The 17,970-nt window shown below is 42.5% G+C and overlaps 1 protein-coding gene across 8 annotated transcripts in view; it reads left to right on the top strand.

Moving 5' to 3' along the window:
* The window catches only part of UTRN (utrophin), a 701,048-nt gene that overhangs the window by 499,914 nt on the left and 183,164 nt on the right, over positions 1–17,970 (top strand). For all 8 annotated transcript variants that reach the window (XM_066595903.1, XM_066595904.1, XM_066595902.1 and 5 more), the window contains one exon: positions 10,226–10,494. In XM_066595903.1, the coding sequence (XP_066452000.1) occupies positions 10,226–10,494 (269 nt within the window). The remainder of the gene's footprint in view (positions 1–10,225; positions 10,495–17,970) is intronic.

Below are 17,970 nucleotides of genomic sequence, written 5' to 3'. Positions count from 1 at the left end.
CGGGTCCCGCTGTGAGAATTCTCGCAGCCGGATCCAACCCGGCCGTCTGCAGGCGGCCTAACTCACATAGTATTCTATCGATATCTTACACAGTTGCCTAGTGCCACTTCAATGTCACAGCAATGTCCAACAGCATACCCAACAAGGGTGTCAGTCTAGTGGCGTCCTTCCCAGTTAGACTCATTGGCAGTACCACAGCCTGGTCTGCAACAGACCTCAGGCTTTCAGCCTCCTCACAGCTTCTTTCCTAGGGATTAGCTCCAGCAGCTCTGCTCTGGCTTACAGCAACCAAACTCAATGTGGCTTGAGGTTTTATCTCCTCAAGACACTCCCATACAGCTGTCCCAGCTCATTAGCACCTACACATGCCTCTTTTTTTTATTACTACTTCTGCACAATAAAATTGTATTGCTGCGTTCTAAAACCCATGGCGTTTTTTTCAGCTTGCAACAGAGACAGGCAAGGGGTTAAACTGAGGTTTCTCTGTTCCTGGATGGTAGAGCAGGAGCCTGGCTGTCAGTAGTTATCAAGCCACTGCTTTAAAAATATGTATCTGCAGTTTTAAAGACCTTTATTGAGGTCAGTGAAAAGCTGTACTATGGTCATGAAGGGGTTAAGCTGCTCTTTTTATCAGAAACAAACCATACAATTTTCTTGGGTTTGTTTCAATATTCATACAAAGCTTTTAGATACTTGTTTACTATAAAGGTGCGGAACCCTTGTGCCGAGGGAAGGCATGGGGAGCAAAGGCACTCAGCGATATAAGACGTATTGTCAATGGCATATGGTAAATGAGGGACCTTGTTATGGAATTTGCATTGGCAGCTTCATTTTACACCTCTACTCATCTAATGGCTATTCCTTCAGATGCAACAAAAACATAAGTACATGTCTTAACTAAGCTTATTAATATTTTTTCAAAAGGAGAGGAGAAGAGGACAGGGCGGTTTCGGGGGAAGGGGAAAGGGGGGGTGAGCGAGAGCCCCATGCAAATTGGTTTATCCTTCTAAAACTAACATGTTTAGTCAACTTTTATTAAATGTGTACATGAATACCGTATATCCATCTAATGGAGAACCAGTTTTGCCTTCGAGACATTGGATCATCCCATCAGATTTGACCTAGTAGCCATACATGTAGAAGTTTCCTGGATTTTGTTTTGTTAGCTCAGAAGGGTTAAGAGCCTTTATTGGTAAACAGTCACAATGTAGAACAATTGCTTGTTTAATCCTGCTGACTAGTTCAATATTTGTAACCTGGAAAATGAATCACATATTAGTGAACATTGACCGAGCTAAACACTCTACCTTCTGCTGCAGCAGAAACCAGCATCAGGTTGGAAACTCTCAAAAACAAAGTTCTGTTCTCTGTATTGGTGGCAATGGATTACAGGGAGTTGAATGTCAATTCATGCGGTGCTACTTGAATGCAGTACATTTGGGCTGCACGCCACGTTGGCCCTCTGTTAGCTTGTCATTGATTTTGCTTAGCATGAAGCTAAATATCTGGAGAATGAAATAAATCAGTACAGGTGACTGTAATCTTCCAAAAGTGCTATGCACATTCATTATCTCTCCATTTCAGCATACTTCCAGGCAGAAAAATCTGATTCTTCTTCTTCAAGTAATAACTGAAGCAGCAGCACACATCTCTGCCTGTGTAAATTGTACTTTATATTCAGGATGGACATTTGGTTGTCTTAAATGGAATTTTAAAAGAAATCGCTTTAATCAGCAGGTGCTATTGCACACACTAAATAGGACCCTAAATTCTCATTTTGGGTGCTGATTTGAAGTACATGTTTCACAGAAATGAATTTGCCTCTTGGCTTGATTGTCTGCCATTGGCACTAAAGTACATTGATTATGCCTTTTAGTCACTAATAAACAGCAAATAATGGACCGTAGGTGCAACCCTTAGAACATTAGACTCATTAAGGCAAGGGAATTAATCCAAATCTTCATTATTAATTAACAGTCAGTTCATTGACACATTTTGGGTGCACTGCCCCTTCCTCAGAAATGGCTGGATAGAGTAACGGCACTGTGTCCATGCTGCACACTCATTTCCTCATAGCTAAAGACTGGCCATACTTCACATTATTATGCTGTATTACACACAGTGGTAACATTTGGACTGGCAGCACCTTATTGACTATCTCAAAAATTTCTTCTCTACCATTTGGATCACACTTTAAGTAGAAGTTGCTCCACTCTTCTATTTTCCTTCATAACCAATAAAGCACCATTATATAAGGTGTTTTCTCACCTTGAACATTTATCACCTATTGGGAGGATGGCTGCTGGAAGTTTGATGACTGGAACCCCCAAGAATCACAAGAATGATGCACCCAAATCCTCCTAGAGAATGGAGGGTAGGTGCACATGCGTGACCACTGTGTTCTATATACTGTATTCAGTTCTGGAGACTCCAGCTATAGAATGACATTAACAAAATAGAAGTGGTCCAAAGATGGGCTACAAAAATAGTGGAAGGTCTCAAGAACAAAACTTATCAGGAAGGACATAAAAAGCTTAATTTGTATAGTCTGGAGGAGAAATGGGAAAGGGGGCATGATTGAAACCTTGAAATATGCTAAAGTGTATAAATAAAGTCCAGGATAGAATTGTTTTTATTAGAAAGCTAAACACTAGAACAAAAGGGCACAATCTGAGATTAGCTGGAGGAAAAATTAGAAACAACATCAGAAAATGAGTGGAACAGGTTACCACAGGAGGTGGTGAGTTCTCCTTCAATGGAAGTCTTCAAACAGAGGTTGGACAGACATCTGTCTGGGATGATTCAGTGAATCCTGCATAGAAATGATGATGACCCAGGAGAACCCTTCCAACTCTACAATTCATATCTATATGTAATATAGAATATTACTGATAGAGTAGTAGATGCTTGGAACAAACTTCCGGCAAGCGTGGTTGGAAAATCACCAATAAATGTATTCAAGCTACCTGCGATAAGTATATATGAGAGAAATAATATAAGGGTGGACTAGATGGACCATGTGGTCTTTTTCTGCCATTAACTTTCTATGTTTCTACCACCACTCCATTCACTGTCTATAAAGAATTGACAAACAATGCGCTTGGCTGTCAGTCGCTCCCATAGCAATCCTGAATCAGGATGAGATGCATTGTCTGTAAAGAATCTAATAAAGGCTGTCTTGATGACCCCATTAAGGTTCATGTTTTCCTTCGAACACCATTTCATTGTTTCTATGTAGCCTAAATCTCCATAAACCATTGAGTAACTTTGCATTTGCATTCTTTTTCTTTCTCTGTACTGATGATAATGAGGTATTCCTATATTATGGTCCAGAGCTGCATTCGTAATTTTTCAGGCTTCTTAATTTTAATTTCCTAGCATTCAGTTATGATGTGATCATGCTCTGAACAAGGCCTCAGACCCCTATAAATCTGAAAAATGCAAAGAGTTTACTTTTAGTGTCCCCAGGCAATCGTACAATAGTGTACGTTTCTTTTATACTTTATAGGAAAGCGACACCTTTTGGCCACACAGTATATTTTTTTGTTTGGGGGCTTACATAGGTCACTGTATGGTATACACTAGGAATTAACCTTCAGAAAACACACCAGGAGATTTCTACAGCACATCAGTTGAGCAAAGCCCCATAACGTGATTTTAAAGGGCCACCCCAGTTACATTTTTTTTTTATTCGTTGTGTAGCTAGATCCCCAGTATATAAAAGTCTTCTAGTGTTACCTTGGTTAATTATTTCTGAAACTCATGTCCTCTTTCTTCTCATATGATCATGTGATCTCAGTTCTGACCAACTCAGATTTCTTAGGTTTATGTATTCAGTTTTTAGTGAGTTCGTGTGATTCTGTTACAAGGACCCTACCACAGAAACTGCCTAGAGGGAGCACATGCATTCCTATCATAGTTACTAATGATGGTCATGCAGCTCCTGTCAAAAAGATATAATAGAGGAGACCACAGCTCATGCTCCTGACTGCATAATTATGGTCTGTAGCTTATTTAGAGCAGATTGCACCAACCATGCTCTTTACTTAATCTGCGATCAGTTGTTGAACACGGTTTTGATTTAAGATTTGCAAAACCAGGTTCACTTGATTTATGATCAAAGGTTGAACTTAAAAGGAAAGGTATTGCGCATGGTGATTGTGGTCAGGTGATCTGCCCAGCATTCATAGTGATAAGTTGGTGTAATTTCTTCAACCAAGAAAAGCCTGTTAGACTATCAGTCTAGTTTGCTATCTTGGATTTTCACTGCTAAACTAAGTGCACCTAGTTGGATCTGCCAATATTTGGGTATCAAATTGAACCTAGATTTAAACCAAGGTCACAGGCTAAACCATGTCGGTGCAACGTTTCTCTATGTGATCTTAGATTAATTTTTGTTGATCTCAAATAAAAACTTGGAGGCAACCAGCCCTAAGAAGAATATAGAAGGTAATGAGAATTAAAAGGCTTTCCAGCACTGTCAGTGCCTGGATATAACGGGGTCAGAGTGGAAGTCGCTTATCTGACTCCTATGTAGTGGGGCGCTCATAATTGCAGACACAGATCTCATTGAAATCAATCAGACCCCAGCCTGTGTTAGGGACCGCTAGTGTGGACCCACTGAGTCAACCTACCAGTTTTGACAGAGAACCAGTCCAGACAAGGTTAGCAGCTGACCCTTGGAGATCAGAGGCTTCAGTACCAGGAGCAATAAAATAAACCTTGCCCTTCGCTAGTCAGGGAGATGAGGGCAACCCTACCTGAAATCGGGATAGGTGCCCTGATAAGAATGGCCCCACGTTCTTCCTCCTAACCCTGACTAACCATGATGGGACACTGAACACACCGCTGTATACGCCAAAACACAGAATAGGACCGGGAATAGTGCAGGGAAGGCAAAGGAGAAGCGTACATAGACAAGGCTGGGGAACAGGCAACGGGATGCAAAACAAGAGGCGTAAAAAGACTGGAGAACCACAAACAAATGAACACTGATAAAGTACAGGATAGGCACAGATAAGGAGACAGAGACGTGACCTATGCTGGGTGTCAAAGGCATACACACAACAACACTGAGGCAGAGAGGGAGGCACTGGTGTAACTGAAGGGAATGCGGTTGCATCCGGGCCCAGGAGCCTTAGGGGGACCCATAAGGCCTCTCTTCTCCATATAGGGAGCCCAGTACTATGAATAAAGCATTATAGTTGGGGGCCCTGTTAAGGTTTTTGCATTGGGGCCCAGGAGCTTCAAGTTACGCCTGTGGAGGGAGGGTTCCCAGCTGTGCTAAATAGGGAGGTAATTACCAATGCTCTAAAGCTGAACTAGGAGCGCTGGAGCAGGTAACCATTGACGTTCTGGAGAGAAGTATGCAGCAATTCAAGTTACAGGGAAAGCAATACTACGTATACCTGTGTTGACAGCAGGCGCTGTCTTGAAAACCACTTTAAACTTCCCACCAGCAGGCCAAAATAGTACATCCTCTAGCGAATACTGTACTGAAGGGATTGATGAGAAAGTGAAAGCAAAAATGTCACTATCACAGGGTACCTGATAAGCATCAGACAGGAGGCTACATTGCATTGAGGAGACTGCAATACATAGAGGAGGCCTTCAAAGTGTAACAGGCAATAAGGTGAGGGGAGCAGGGGATAGAAAAATAGGTTTTTGTCTGAGTGGCCCTTTAACCCTTTCCAATCCATTGTCTGACGTCTGAAGACATTATGATTTAAGGCTGTACAGCTCCGATGTTGGAAGACGTCCATCGGGGTTCTCTTACTGTATATTGCCAGCCTCTCTGCTGCCGGAGCCTATCAAACGTGTCACCTCATGCAGTACTGGCTTTAGCCAGGATATAGCGCCGTAGTATAACAGCAGAAAAATAGTAAGCCCCCTAGGAAAACCAGGATACAAATTGGATTGGAAAGGGTTAATAGAGCCTTAAATGTCTGCATGGAAGTGACTTGCATTCTCTATAGTAATCCCATGTACTTTAGGAAAAGCAACGTATCCTGCAGCATTATAGGAGCTGAGCTAAACTGTTATAGATATGAATGTCAACAAGCTTGCTGACTGTTTTCAAAAAGTACTAGCAAAATTGTGAACAAAGCTCTAGAATATAATACAGGATATAACTGTCATACAATAGAAGATAAGTGATACAAATAATTACATTTTTAGTGAATCTAATTTATGTAATAGTGTAGAGTTGGGATTGTTAGTGTCTGCTGTAAGTAGAAAATAATAAGACTGATGTTCTCAGTGTTTTTGTACAAAGGGACTATTATTTGGTTTTTCATTTGCGACAAAACTTTTGTTAGAAAGTGGCTATAAAATGAAAGAAGGAAGCAGTGATCATGAAATGAAGCTTCATCTAAGGGTACCCAGCTTGTGCTTGATGTTCTACAACTCAGGTAATCCCTTATTTTAGACTTTAAGCTACCTTGTCTTCTTTGTCTCAACTAGAAACAAATTATCTTTCCTTATGGCCTTTTAGGCTGCAAATCTCCATTCATGAGGTAGACACCAGGGACTATTATCTACGGAACATTACATGACCCACGCTTAACATTCCCTTTAAACCAGAACATAAACCACACTGAAGCTTCCTAGCATCTTACTTCATAGTCGAGGAAACAAAGGCAGCTGTTTTATTTCATTGGTTGCCTGTTTTTCTACTGACCTATTTACTTTAATAGTTTTTATTAGGCATTACGAGGGAAGGAGTAATGTCTATGGCTATAAATGTCTGCTTGTATACATTTCATGTAGAGCTGGCTATGCTTATTGTTCTCCACATGTACTGATTTATTAACTTTGTAAGAGTTTTTCAACCATATGCATAGCTTATGCCATAAATGTCTATTACGTGAAAGTCCTACCTCTGGGACCCTCACGTATCAGGAGAATGAGAGCTCCTCACTGCCATTCCACTTTCAAGGCTCTCTCTATTCAAGTGTGTGAAATGTATGGAAGCAGCTAAGCCTATCTCCACTAGCTATGCCATAATTATCGCTGGTGGGAAAACACATTACCCCCTTTCCAACTGCATAACGTAAATATATCCCACATTCTATTTGTACCCAGGACTGTGACTGTAACAAGGGGGTGTCTACGTCTAAAGGAAAAAAGGTTTCTACACCGACATAGAAGGAGGTTCTTTACTGTAAGAGCAGTGAAACTATGGAACTGTCTGCCTGAGAGCGTGGTGATGGCAAACTCACTAAAAGAGTTTGAGAGGGGCCTTGAGTGTTACAATATTTTATGTTATAGTCACTAATTACTTCAGAAGGGTTGGTGATCTAGGGATTTATTCCAATTACCAGATTAGAGTCACAGAGAAATTTTTTCCCTTAAATGTGGAAAATTGGCTTCTACCTCATTGTTTTTTTTGCCATCCTCTGGATCAACATTGGGAGTAATAGGCTGAACTGGATGGAGATACGTTTTTTTTTCCGTCTAACATACTATGTTGCAATGTATAGGGCATGCAGTCACATGTGTTTGGAGTGGGCTCAGGGAGCTGAGTCTGCTCTATACCCTACAGCTATTAGCAGCTGTTTGACAACTGACAGCCTCTGGTAACAACCACGATCAAAGTTAGCTCCAATCATGGCTGTTAACTATTCAGATGCCGCAGTCAGGCTTACCAAGCGTCTTAAGTAGTGGGTACAAAAAAAGATCACTGATCAGTGGAAAAGTATCGCCTGGTCAGATGAATCCCGATTTTTGTTGCATCATGTTGACGGCAGGGTCATAATTTGGTGCAAGCAGCATGAATCAATGGACCCTTCCTATCAGGTGTCAACCATTCAGGCAAGTAGAGGTAGAGTGATAGTATGGGGTATGTTTTCTTGGCAAACCCTTGATCCCCTGATACTTGTAGAATGACAAATGAATTGCTTTGGTTCTGAAGGCCAAGGGAAGTCCAACACACTACTAGATGGGTGTCTCTTATAAAGCGTCATCCCATTTCCTGAGAATCTGTGAAGAAAATAATCATGCATGCCTCATTATATGCCATGTAATGGAGCTGTATCCCTCTAGAAGCATACAAAATGCTGCCTCCACTATTTCTTTCTCCCCTCTAGAAGCATTGCTTCTGGGAGAGAATGTGGTTACTCACAGAACACCATCTAGTGGCTTACGAAGTACCTACAATTTCATGTTAGGGTCTCACTGTTGTGTGTGAGGCCTTCAGAAAGAAAGTTTGTAACCTCTTCCTACTTCTTGCACTTTTTAGATAGAATGCTTTACATTCTTTCTTGGTAGGGCAGATGGCTGTTTTCAGCTAACCTGACATGATGTTTGTCAGCAGCTGTTGATGTGTCTGCAAAACAGTGTGCACCAGAGAAACCAAATGCAATTCATTTAAGGATTTCTGACTGTGTCCTAACAGGACTCCACCATTAATATGTGTCACCATCTGGGTCTCAGGATTCGCAATTGCATTTCAACATGCTTCTTCCATTCATGCGCAAACTGGTTTCTTTTTTCGCAGGAAGTTAATGACGAAAGGAATATTTTCCTTTTGCTGACTTTTCTGTCTTAATCAAATGTTGTCCTCTGCAAAGTTTTCTAATGAAAGCTGTCCAGGGGTGCAGCACAACTTCCGTAATTGTCTCTGTAAGGAATCTGAAATAATCCATTAAGTTGCTCGGCAGTCACACAGAAGCTGCTAGCAAGACCTGATTTCTTACTAAGAAAAAGCTTGGGTCGTGGCTTCTGCCTCTCCTCTCTTCATCCGCTGTTTATAACAAGGTATTTGGCGCATTGTATGGCTCGGAGGTCTCCTGCTGGGAGTGCTGAAGCTTCTTTTTTCCTTCATCAAACTGATGCCGCTCAGTAGATTTTGTGTCGGGCCAATCAATAAAGAATGGAACAAAATAATTATGATTCAGATGGAATTCTAAAAGTACGTCTGCTGAAATATTCCGGAACCCTAAAACTGTTTGACACCATTTGAGAATTTTAGGTTGGCGTTAATGATGCATTTCATGTTTACTATAATAGTAGAGCCATAGCTGTTTACTGATATTGTAAAGGGGCCGCTACAGCAAAGTCCTTCACCCCAGGGATTGGCACACGCAAAACGCAGAGAATAAAACCCATTGATTTCAATGGGTTCGCTCTCATTCTTCTTTTTTGCAAGCGCATTTTGCATGTTTGGAATGCTCTATGTTTGTGTGCATTTGTGGCTTAAAGGCCCCCATAGACGTTAATGGTGGTGGTGGTGGGGGGGGGGGGGTTGCAAATGCTCGCACAAGGACATGCAAAAAAAACAAAACTGCGTAATTGCGTAATTCCATTGGGAAAAGAACAAATCTGAAACTCATTAAGTCTAATTAGGCATTTCAATCTGTGTGGCTTTGTTTGCCACGTGAAAATGAACATATCTGGCGGGCACAAAAAGTTGAATAATGTACACAAAAAAGCAGAATTCGTACATGAAAAACTCTATGCTCATGAGCGTATAAGTATGCATACACTCGTGTGAAGGGGCCTTAGCAGTGTATTTACACGGAGCAACTACCGTTCATATAGTCACTAAGGAAAGTCACTGAAGAGTATAAACTACAGTTGTTTGATAGCTTTTACACAGAATGCTTATTGTTCATTAGCTGTTCACCGAGATATCATTTGCCAATTCTTTCATTTACATACGAACTACCGTAACTTTACACAAGACGACTGTTAGTCAACCAGAGACTATTGTCTTAGGGGAGCTAAAATGAAACAACTAGTGACTAGTGAGTGAATTAGTACTCACCACCCTGTTGGTGGCTGCTTACTTACACAAGGAATGACTGTCATTTGCATTTACTCTTTCGAGCAATTTTTTGGACAGTAGTCATTCCATGTACAGTCAACCCTAACTTAGTATTTCTCTGATCAATATGGTAATACAGCTTTTGATAGAAATATCTCGCTAGAAGCTCATCTCAGTTATATGTGGATTTTCTGGATTTATTACTAATGCTATATTTGTATTGCTCACTTAATGATAGAGATAATAAGTCTATCATATAATTATAAACTACTATAGAAGAGTTAAATTCTGATGTTTTTGAAACCACTTACTAGCCATTTGTTATCTGATCAGTTGCTGTAAGTAGCATCACTCATTATTCTCATTGTCGGAACCACCACATCTGGCATGTTGCACTGTTGGTAGATTTTGATTTTTAGATACATAACCTAATAAATTCTGTTCTTTTTTTCCCTAAAGAACTAACTCCTGAGGAGAAAGCCCAAAAAATTGCCAGAGCTATGCGGAAACAGTCAGTAGAAGTTAAAGAGAAGTGGGAAAGCCTGAACTCGCAGGCTGTCTGTTGGCAGAAGCAAGTGGAGAAAGCTTTGGAAAAACTGAAGGTATTGCAAAGTGCAATGGATGATCTGGATGCAGGATTGGTGGCAGCAGAGAAAGTGCGCAGTGGCTGGAAGCCGGTTGGAGATTTATTAATTGACTCTTTGAAGGAGCACATTGAGAAGACAAGTGTAAGTTATTTCAGTATATTTCAATGCTCTCGTTATTGTTTACCTGTTATAGTTAATTGTACAACTATATTAATTAACAAAAACAAACCAGTCCCCTAAGGCCTCCTTCCCACGAGCGTGACGGGGTCCGCCGCGTAATATTACGCAGTGAAGCCCGTCACGGCGCCCCCCAGAGCCCCTATACTTACCTGCGGGAGATAGCGTGAAATCGCTTCCCCGCCCACCACCGCCGCGTCACCGCCCGTCACCGCCCACCACCGCCGCGTCACCGAGCGTGTCACGTGACGCGGCCGGCCGCGTCATTTGGCGTCAGATGACGCGCGGCGGTGGGCGGGAAAGCGTTTTTTCACGCTATCTCCCGCTGGTTACAGCGGGAGATAGCGTGAACGGACGGCTTCCATTGACTGCAATGGAAGCCGTCAGTGCGTACAGCCCGTCCTCACCCGCAGAAAATAGAGCATGCTGCGGGTGAGGACGGGAGAAATCGCGGTGCGTAATTCCGCGCTGGAATTACGCATCGTGAGCATTGTGCTATTAGGTTCAATAGAACCTAATAGCTGCGGGCAACGCAGCGGATTTTCGCCGCGAATTACGCGGCGGAAATCCGTTCGTGGGAAGGAGGCCTAAAAGAAGTTGTCCGAAACTAATGAAACTTTCCATTGTGATTGTAAAGGAATTGATAAAAGTAAGTGATTACAATATCAAAGCAAAAGGATGATTTATTGTGGAAAACTGAACACTTGAATTGAGGATCTAGAACGCTGTTGTATCCCCTCTAGCTTGGATACAAGATGTGATACGGGCAGGCATGGAGGCTCTAGTACCCTGTTGTACCGCCTCTAGCTTGGATACAAGGTGTGATACGGACAGGTATGGAGGCTCTAATGCCCTGTTGTGTCGTCTCCAGCATGGATACAAGATGTGCTATGGGCAGGCATGCAGGCTCTAGTACCCTGTTGTATCACCTCTAGCTTGGATACAAGATGTTATACAGATGGGCATGGAGGCTCCAGTTCTCTGTTGTACCACCTCTAGCATGGATACAAGATGTGATACCGGAGCATGGAGGCTCTAGTACCCTGTTGTACCACCTCTAGCTTGGATACAAGATGTGCTATGGATAGGCATGGAGGCTCTAGTACCCTGTTTTACCCCCTCTAGCTTGGATGTAAGATGTGATACAGGCGGGCATGAAGGCTCTAGTACTCTGTTGTACCGCCTCTCGCTTGGATACAAGATGTGCTATGGGCGGGATGGTAGCTCTAGTAACCTGATTTACCGCCTCTAGCTTGGATACAAGATGTGATACGGGGGCATGGAGGCTCTAGTACCCTGTTGTACCACCTCTAGCCTGGATAAAAGATGTGATATGGGTGGGCATGGAGGCATACAGGTTATGTATGGTATCCTGTGGAATATTGGTCCATATTTGCAGTAACTGAGCCTCTAGATAATGCAGACTCGTAAGTATCTTAGATGTTCCCATAAATGTTGTATTGGCAATAAAGTGTAACATTGTTGGGGGGACATTCCTGTGACCCCCGTGTGTGTGCAGCCGATCATTTTCCTGATGGAAAATGCCTTTTGGAAGCTGCCATGAGAGGAACACATGTGGCTGCAGGATGTCCTGAACATATCGCTAAGCTGTCATTTTTCCTCATACAACTACTAGGGGTGACTGACTGCTAAGTTCAATGCACCCCCACCACTCCCAGACTATCGCACCAGCAGAAAAAAGACACTTGAAAATAGTGTGCTGTGCTGTCAGCTTGCTCACTCCATATATATCATGAGCCACTGCTTGCTCAAGCGGTTTCACCTGCCCCCGATCCTGGGCTTAAACAGCAGAAAATTCCATGCAGGAAAAAGTGTCATCCACGCTTGCTTGCAGAATAAAATATATAATCTTCCTTTATTTAGACATATTTAAAATTGCCAGGTATACACATCTCTAAACCAGACGCGTATGGGCTGCACAGAGCCTTCGTCAGCCGATACGCGTCTGGTCCAGAGATGTGTATACCTGGCAAGTTTAAATATGTCTAAATAAAGGAAGATTATATATTTTATTCTGCAAGCAAGCATGGATGACACTTTTTCCTGCATGGAATTTTCTGCTATCGCACCAGCAGTGGGGGCAGTGTATCACTCCACAGCTAAGGCAGCATTGAGAAGCTCACCCCTATGTCTTCAGACACAAATACAGCTGCTAGTATTGCCAAAACTAAACTTTGATTCGTAGCTGAAGACAACCCGGTTCCACTCCATAGCAGTCCCATTTCGTTGTACATGATACCATGGCAAGCGAAGATGACGGTGAGTGTCAAAGCCAGTACACTTCATAGGCCCAGTGAGACCAAATGTCCTTCAACCCAGTTCCTGGAAATAGTTCCGTCAGACACAGGGGTGTAACGATGCTGCCACTTGTCTCTGGATAGCAGACAACGAAACAGCTGTAACTGCTCTTGCTTCCTGGACAATCAGATGATCCTCTCTACTATTGGTCTGTCAAGGGCGTCCTGAGTCCAGTTGTCTTGTATGTGTGCCTTCATGCACCACTGGTTCAACACCTCCCAACAGTCTGGTCAGAATGTGCCAGGTGGTGGGCAATTCGTCGATAGGACCATCAAGCTTCTCACATTCCATCAATGCGCTGCCTTTCAAAATATGTTAAAGGGGTTGTCCCGCGCCGAAACGGGTTTTTTTTTCTTTTTCAACCCCCCCCCCCCCCCCCCCCCCGTTCGGCGCGAGACAACCCCGATGCAGGGACCTAAAGAAAGCTTACCGGAGCGCTTACCTTAATCCCCGCGCTCCGGTGACTTCTATACTTACCGGTGAAGATGGCCGCCGGGATCCTCTTCCTCCGTGGACCGCAGCTCTTCTGTGCGGTCCATTGCCGATTCCAGCCTCCTGATTGGCTGGAATCGGCACGTGACGGGGCGGAGCTACACGGAGCTACACGGAGCCCCATAGAGAACAGGAGAAGACCCGGACTGCGCAAGCGCGGCTAATTTGGCCATCGGAGGGCGAAAATTAGTCGGCACCATGGAGACGAGGACGCCAGCAACGGAGCAGGTAAGTATAAAACTTTTTATAACTTCTGTATGGCTCATAATTAATGCACAATGTATATTACAAAGTGCATTATTATGGCCATACAGAAGTGTATAGACCCACTTGCTGCCGCGGGACAACCCCTTTAACTGGGTGAAATCTCTTTGATTGTATCATAGAGGCATCTAGTGATCAACAAGCTCTACAAAAAAGGTCTACTACATACAAGCAGCCTCTTTTAATCAGACCAGAACTGATGACTACACCTGACATAAGCCTTTCAAGCTTTGAGTGAACTTAGTGACCAACCCATAGTGTTTTTACGTCCTGGGCTGCTGGGCTTTAATCCCCGAGGAAGTAAAAACATGCTTTCTCTGGGGATTAAAACCCTGCAGGCTCTGGACATGACAGCTCCATGCTGTCGGTTACAGAAGGTAGCCGACATCCTGGAGCTATCATCCCGGTCACACCCCTAGATGAATTTGATAAGGGGTCTAGTTTTCAAAATGGGGTCATCTGTGAGGATTCTCAATCATTTTAGCCACTCAAGGGCTCTAAAAGTGTGCAATAGGGCCTAAATCTGAAAACCACCGGCTCCTCCTTTTGGTTAGGGCCCCGTTGTGCATACGGACACAAGATTAGGGCCATAATGGGTATGTTTCTGAACACGGGACAAAAGGGAGTATCCATTTTGGGCTGAAAGTCTTCATTATATGTGCTTTACAAAAAAACTGTTTTTAAAATGACATAATTGCTAAAAAAATAAAAATTGTAATTTTTTCATTCGGCTTTGCTTAGATTAATGCAAAAACTATGGTGTCAAAATATGCAGTACACCGATAACTGAATTCGTTAAGGGGTCTAGTTTCCAAAATGGGGTCATTTGTGGGAGTTCTATATTGTTTTGGCTGCTCAATGGTTCTACAAGTGTGCAATAGGGCTTAAAAGGACTTCGAATAAAATCTCTGTTTAATCCTGTGTTTAAAATGACATATTTGCAAAAATATTAAATTTTATTTTTTCTCCTCTAAATTGCATTGATTTTTAAAAAAGAAACTGTGGGCTCAAAATACTCCTGACACCCCCCCTCCCTTAGTGACTATATTAAGGAGTGTAGTTTTTCAAAATGGAGTCATTTGTGGGGGTATCTATCATTCTGATACCTATGAGCCTTTACAATCTTGGCTTGGTGCAGGAAAACAGTGTTCCTCAAAATGTTAATTATTGTTAAATTTGTACATCTCCTAAATGGTTAAAAAAAACGAAAGTTCTTCCAATGTGTATCCAGAATAAAGTAAACAGATGGAAATATATATCTTATCAAAAATTTCTAGATAATATTTGCACATATTTGAGATATTGCAATTGAAAATGCAAAAAAAACGATTTCTTTCGAAATTTTCCCAATTTTGACGCATTTAATAAATATACACAAATTCTATCAAACTATGTTTACCACCTGAATGAAGTACAATATGTGGCGAAAAACAATGTCAGAATCACTGGGATATGCAAAACCTTTACGATGTTATTCCATGTTAAAGTGACACATGTCAGATTTCCAAAATTTGGCCTGGTCATTAAGGTGCAAATAGGCTTGGTCACTAGGGGGTTAAAGAAGACCTTTCTGACCTTCATTTGAAATTCATCCTTTTGTCTTCTTTATTCGTTCTAGCATCTGCCTTATCTTAGAAATAGTAAAGACTGTCCTTCTATTCTTGCTCAAAAGAACTTGTGGTGTTGGTGTAACCATATTAGGACATGTTGACATTGACTGATTGATATCCTCCCATTTTGTGTCATTTGTAAGATGATACAAGACCTTTTTTGTGTCTACAACTGTCCTCCTTAACTTTCCTATATCTCAATTTTCCTACTCATCTTTGATTGTCTTGTCCTACTGCAATACTTTAAGAACATATCCAATGAAACATGTTGAACAATGTGTAAATTAGATATGTGTATTGAATATTCTTTTATCTCACAACTATCCTGTGCCTATGATAAATCATAGCATGCTATTTAATACGTTAGAGGGCTTGTCCTGTTCAGAAAGCTAATTTCCATAAGCCGTGTTAGGAATTGTAAGTTAAAGCAGCCTTCCGGTTTTGGGACAAATACCTGTCCCTGGATCAAAGAGGGATGGGTGTATTACCTGCAGTTGTTCCTCTCTGCTGTCCCTCTGATCTGCTAATTACAGGTCCTGTTTTCGGTTGTCCGAGATGGCTGACACAATCTTCAGACTACTTAATCCCCATAGTGCATTGGTAGTGTTAGCCTACTTATACTATACCGTTCTTTGATTGGCCAGCGCTACTCTTATTATCAGTGTGCATTAGGTAGTTAGGAAATTGCTGCATCTATCTTGAGTGGTTGAAAACAGGGCCTGAAACTGGCAGATCAGAAGGACGAAAGAGAAGGACAACTGCAGGTTGTAGACCCTACTGCTCCTCTGGTCCTGGGACAGAATTTTTCTGGAATCTGGAGGGCGGTACGCAGCTATACAGAGCTTCTTTCTTTCTAGAAGACCTATCCTACGTTACACTGTCAACCCATTAATTTCAATGAATTATGTAATGCCTAGTTTAGCCTGCAAGCGTTTTCAGATGAGATTTGGTAGCTCCACAAGCAGGTGAGAAGCGAAGCACAATGAAAAGCCACAAGTGGTGCATTATATTAAATCAGTAATTGCAGAGTTAGGCCTCCTGCACACGGGCGGAAATCCCGCGGCAGGATTTCCCGCGGGATTTCCGCCACTGAAAGCCTGCATAGGAGTGCATTACAATACGCACTCCTATGCAGACGGCCGCGGTTTGGCCGCGCGAAATCTCGCGCAGCAAACAAACCGCGGCATGTCCGATTTTTGTGCGGGGCTCGCAGAGCCTAGCACAGAAACGTCACTCACCCGGTGGCCGGCTCCGGTCTGCGCATGCGCCGGCTGCCCAGCAGCCGGCACATGAAAGAGCCAGGGCCGCCGGGCGCGGGTGAGTACGCGCTCGTCTCTGCAGGCGCTCGGGTCGGGTCCCGCGGCGAGAATTCTCGCCACCGGATCCGACCCGCTCGTCTGCAGGCGGCCTTAATCCACATGGAAATAAAGCACAAAGTTCCTTATGTCATGGATATCCCCTTATTCTCTGTAGGAAATATCAAGAAGACTCCAGTTGTGAAGGAGTGGTCTATAGGAATTTACCTTATACTCTAGAGTCTGTATATGATGATTTAATAAAATGCACCATCTGTCCTTTCATTGTGCCTTGTTTTTCACTTTTTTTGGAGCTGCGCCAGTCTCATATTTGAAAATGATTTTTCTCTTCTATTTTTTATACATGTCTTTGGGGGCGGCCATCTTGCCTAAGCTGCAGTTAACAACATTTAGAGAGATTCTTTACAGCAAAACTGCCGTGGAAAAGGACTTGGGAATTTTAGTTAACTGTTAGCTTAACTGAAGCAACCGGTGTCAGGCAGCTGCCAAGACAAATAGGATCATGGGGTGCATCAAAAGAGGTCTAGGGGCACATGATGAGAACATTGTTCTTCCTCTTTACAGGTCACTGGTCAGACATATCAGAACTTGAGCAGGTACAAAGAGGGGCAACTAAAGTAATAAATGAAATGGGTGGACTACTATAGCCAGAGAGATTATCAAAAGTGGGATTATTTCGTTTTGAAAAAGATGACTGAGGGGTGACCAAATCACTATGTATAGATATATCAGGGGACAATACAGAGATATCTCCCATCATCTATTTATACCAAGGGCTGCGACGGTAACAAGAGGGCGCCCTTCATATCTAGAGGAAAGAAGGTTTCTAATCCAACATAGAAGGGGCTCTTTACTGTAAGAGCAGTGAGACTATGAAACTCTCTGCTTAAGGACATGGTGATGCCAAACTCACTTTAAAAAAAGTTCAAGATGGGCCTGAAAACCTTTCTTGAGTGTTACAATATTACATGTTATAGTCGCTGATTACGTCAGAAGGGTCAATGATCTGTTTGCCAGATTGCCCTTAAATGGGAAAAAATGTCTTCTATGTCATTTGTTTTATTTTGCCTTCCTCTGTATCAACATTGGGGCAAAATAGGCTGAACTGGATGGACATGTGTCTTTTTTCGGCTTAACATACTATGCTACTAATCATGGGCCCTTCACGCAATGAACAGAAGGGAACCCATTTATTTCTATGGGAGTGTTCTAATCATGCTCTGACATGTGCCCTGGTCAATATGCAGGGAGGGTAGGGGGCAAGCTGTGACCATCAAAAATTGTAATTAGTGGATTCTATGTTATCACTATGTAGGTGTTACCAATCATTGTATTTCTGCCTATGATGATAATGAGTTGCCTGCTGAAAAGTTATCTAGAAGACAGAAAGTGTAAGTTTATTATTAGAGATGAGTGAGCATACTCGTCCGAGCTTGATG

Source organism: Eleutherodactylus coqui, chromosome 3 (genome assembly GCF_035609145.1).
Source record: "Eleutherodactylus coqui strain aEleCoq1 chromosome 3, aEleCoq1.hap1, whole genome shotgun sequence".
In the NCBI taxonomy this organism is placed as follows: Eukaryota; Metazoa; Chordata; class Amphibia; order Anura; family Eleutherodactylidae; genus Eleutherodactylus; species Eleutherodactylus coqui.
The sequence above is the reverse complement of the archived record's forward strand: the minus strand, read 5'-3'. Positions and strand labels throughout refer to the sequence as shown.